Source organism: Sinocyclocheilus anshuiensis, unplaced genomic scaffold (genome assembly GCF_001515605.1).
Source record: "Sinocyclocheilus anshuiensis isolate Anshui unplaced genomic scaffold, SAMN03320099.WGS_v1.1 scaffold1151, whole genome shotgun sequence".
Lineage (NCBI taxonomy): Eukaryota > Metazoa > Chordata > Actinopteri > Cypriniformes > Cyprinidae > Sinocyclocheilus > Sinocyclocheilus anshuiensis.
The window spans coordinates 418,032-422,107 of record NW_015548202.1 but is presented as its reverse complement, the minus strand read 5'-3'; the positions used below and the strand labels follow the sequence as shown (position 1 = coordinate 422,107).

Genomic DNA, 4,076 nt, shown 5'->3' with positions numbered 1-4,076 from the left:
TTCACACTTAATTATGCCCATTAAAATGTATTTTACAAGTTTTTGTTACTTTCACTGTTCATCTTTAATTTAATAGCATTAGAGCTGCTCCGTTGGTCAAACAATATAAGAAATGAGATAGCAAGAGGTAGATTTATTTATTTAAAATATTAATTAAAAACATCTATTTTATATATTACATATTTTAATACTTTTCAAGAATTTTTCAAAACTCATTATGTGTATGCATTATATATAATAGAACAATTTGAAAATTATTTATTATAAAAAATATATATATTATATTATTTATTTTTAGATGTATATATATATTTTTTTATTTTATTTTTTTATTTTTTTTTTACTTGTACTGTTTGGCCACAAAAAAAAGATTTGCATCTTAGAGCTAAATCTCAGTGCTGACATTGAGCACAGAAAAAATATTTGCAGCTTGAAACGTGAAAGCGTTTGCATAAACGCCTCTCATTTAAGATGAATAAGTCACGCTAAAGTTCAGCTGGGACTCAGACGCACCAAATGTTCTGCTGATTCATCTTTGCCTTTGCATTTTCTAATGCTGTGATGAAATGAAATCAGATCCCATTATACGCAAGTGCTTTATTAGCACTTTATGCATTAGTTTGACTCTGTATGTGTGTGTGTGCAGATCTGGCTCACGTTCCTGAAGTGCTGGGATTACCCTGTCAAGGACAACACTGTGAAGTTGGCCGTGGTTTGGTTCTCGCTGTCATTCGGGTGAGACTGTTTGGCTCTAATATCCGCGTCTGATTGCCTGGACCGACCCCTGATTCATCACCCCTGTAGTTACACACATTATCACCCAGCGGAGCCGTGATTATAGTGATCACACATTGTTTGCATGCCATTTAGAGTACAATATCATCATATTCTATTCTATTCTATTCTATTCTATTCTATTTGGCCTTGTTCCAATCAGTAGACACTGTTTTTCTTCCTCTCAATCTCTCTCTGCTGTTCTCTGGCACTGTAATGAAGTGTTGTTCCTATAATCACTGTGTTTTAAGTGGCTGTCTTGCAGTGGTTAGGCCCAGGGGTGGAGCTGCATGAGGGGGACCAGTCACTGTTTAATTACTGTATTTATTGGAGCTTAAGGCTGGATGGACGGGCTCAGAGACAGAGCTCTGCAGGAGGCCTTATATCCACACTCATGTGTAAAAGCCTGGTTTACTCATCAAATTACACTAAAACTCCTCTGACCTGGCTTTTCTGAGACATATTCTAGTCTAGTCTAGTCTAGTCTAGTCTAGTCTAGTCTAAAACCGATAGTTCCAGCTCTAAAACCAGTTGGGATGAGTTGTGTTTTAATCTGCAAAATATCCAGTAAACATTTAAATTAAAATTGATATTATTAGTCCAATTTGATAAAGAATCCACAGTTAGATTAATGAACTATATAACTGGCAGAAGAATTGTTTATTAGAAATATTTGCTTAATAGTCATTATCATTCTTACTCATTCTTAGTGTATACGAAGTATACTTAGTGTGCTTATACTGATTTGAATAAACCCACTAAACCCCTAATAATATTTATTACAATTTTGAATTAGATTTGATTTTTAAATTTTCATTTTGAGTTTTAATTTTAGTTGGAAGTTTTAGTAATTTTGTGGTGAATTTGTATAATTTTTATTAGTTTTTTTATGTCTATATATATATTTATTTATTTTTTTCATTTTTATCTCATTTTTAGTTATTTTATGTTAAACTAGCTTAAATAAAATAAGTTAACGTTTTTTATATTTGTAATTTGTATTCATTAAATATTTCTATGTAGTTTTTAGTTGTAGTAATTGCAATGCTTCACCTTAAACTTATTTTATTTCAGTTAGTTGTGAAGGCAACATTTCGAATTTTCACATAAGTTTTTTATGCAATATTTATATTTTATTTCAACGAATAACAGCAATTTTTAATAGTTTTAATTTACAATAACAACACTGTCCCTAACCTTAGTTATTAACCTTCAAAGCATAATCAGGTTTACTGTTTTAGTTTGTCATTCCGTGGTTAAAGGGGTTTCAGGTTAACAACACCCCTAAACTTAAGTAAAATCACTGTAAAATGTGGCTTATTGCTTTATTTCTATTCTATTCAGTTTCTCTTTTCTTGTCTTATTTCCACCCTCGTCTCTTTTGATTTTAGTCTTAATAAACTTGTCTTCACTCTGTCACAGACCAACTCAAGCTAAACACTTCAATACAAAATAAAAGAGAAATTCACACACACTCTCTCTAATTAAAGAGTGAACAGATGCCTCTGTCGCTGCTCTCTGTCAGACTGAAGGCCACCGCTGAGGAGCAGAAATGAATTAACTAAGCACTGGTGTCACCACCTGTGTCACACCTCAGCCAGCTTCAGTCCCTGTTAGTCACTCAGACGTCACCCGTCAGCGCTCTGATGATGTCACTTCCTGTGCGCAGGTACTACGGTCTGTCTGTCTGGTTCCCTGACGTCATAAAGCACCTGCAGGCGGACGAGTACGCGTCCCGTGTGAAGATCCACAACAACGAGAGAATCGAAGATTTCACCTTTAATTTCACCCTGGAGAACCAGATCCATAAAAACGGAGTGTTTATTAACGACAGGTCAGTCTGTGTGGGACAGTGTGTCTGTGTTCTCATATTAAAGATCATATTCTGCATTTTATATCTTGAATTCCTCTTATTATCTCCATATTAAAAACAGTAATAATTTAGTTTTTGATTACTATTGTCCTACTCCTCCTTAGAAATAAACAGGCCGTTTTTCTGCTGTGCTTTTATGATAACATGATCCTTTTTTGAGTTATAAACATTTGACAATTCTGACATTTTTTGTTTTAGAATTCTGCATTTACTTCTTGCAATTCTGACTTTTTCCTTGGAATTGAGATTATATCTCACAATGATCACTTTTTCCACAATTCTTAGTTTATATTAAATTTTGCTGTTCTCACTGTTTCTCTTGGAATCCTAAATTTAAATTTTGTGATTCTGCCTGATTTTTAGAATTCTTTTTTCTTCACAATTCTTTTTTTTTCACAATTCTGAGTTTACACATCGCAAATGTGACTGTTTTTAGAATTCTGAGTTTACATCTTGGAATTGTTGCGATTCTTTTTTTTTTCTTTGAATTCTAAGTCTAAATCCCACAATTCTTGCTTTTTTTTTTTTTTTTTTAAAGAAATTTAATCATTTGATGAAGTGTTCATAATGCTTATAATAATAATTGTTTAATTCTTTTTTTTTTTTTTTTTTTCATTTTTTTTAGATTTTTTTTTTTTTTTTTTTTTTTAAAGAATTTGTTATAGGTTATATAGGTTACCTATAAAAAAAGGTAATCATGACTTTTTATCTCACAATTCCGGCATTTTCCCGCAATTGCAAGTCTATCATTTCAGACTTTTCTTCTCAGAATTGCGAGTTTATATCAAAAAGTCAAAATTTTGAGAAAAATGGCAGAATGGTGAGAAAAAAAGTTGTCATTCTTTCTTATTTAATGGCGAAATATTAGATATGGTTTTCATTGAATTATGCTGGAACAATTCATTTTTGCAGGATAGTGCTATTCACTTGGAATGGGATTGGCTGTAAGTACTGATATGTAAATGTGGGTGGTCATATGTTAATGAGCTCATGATTGTAATGTCATAATCGTGGAGGTTTCCTAGGGTTTCTTTTTAGTAAATGAAGCTGGCACTGGGAAGTTTTGGGTTGTGAATGTTAGAAATCAAGCTCTTATTTCAAAAGAGCAAGAAGAGTCAGGTTTCCCCTAGATATTAAAGTGAGATTGCACACGCCAGTGAACTCTGAGAGGCTTTTCCATGTTCTCATCTTATCTACTTCAGCTCCTTTGTGTGAAATAAAATCCCGAAACTAAACATGCGTTTGCAGAAATAGAGCCGATCTTCAGCTGCGGTTAATGCTGGTTCTCAGCGGTCTGATCTCTCTCTCATAAATAACATCCCGCCGTTGAGGTAATGTCTCATCCAGACGCAGGGCCAGGAAATTAAAACGCCCTTATCTCTTCTCTCCTCCTTTTCTTTCTTTCTGCTTCACTCTGATTCTTTCTCTT

At 33.2% G+C, this 4,076-nt stretch overlaps 1 protein-coding gene across 1 annotated transcript in view; it reads left to right on the top strand.

Moving 5' to 3' along the window:
- LOC107653383 (synaptic vesicle glycoprotein 2C-like) overlaps positions 1-4,076 on the top strand; it is an 85,973-nt gene that overhangs the window by 77,785 nt on the left and 4,112 nt on the right. Inside the window, exons 12-13 of the mRNA XM_016440086.1 lie at positions 647-735; positions 2,444-2,608. Of these exons, the coding sequence (XP_016295572.1) occupies positions 647-735; positions 2,444-2,608 (254 nt within the window). The remainder of the gene's footprint in view (positions 1-646; positions 736-2,443; positions 2,609-4,076) is intronic.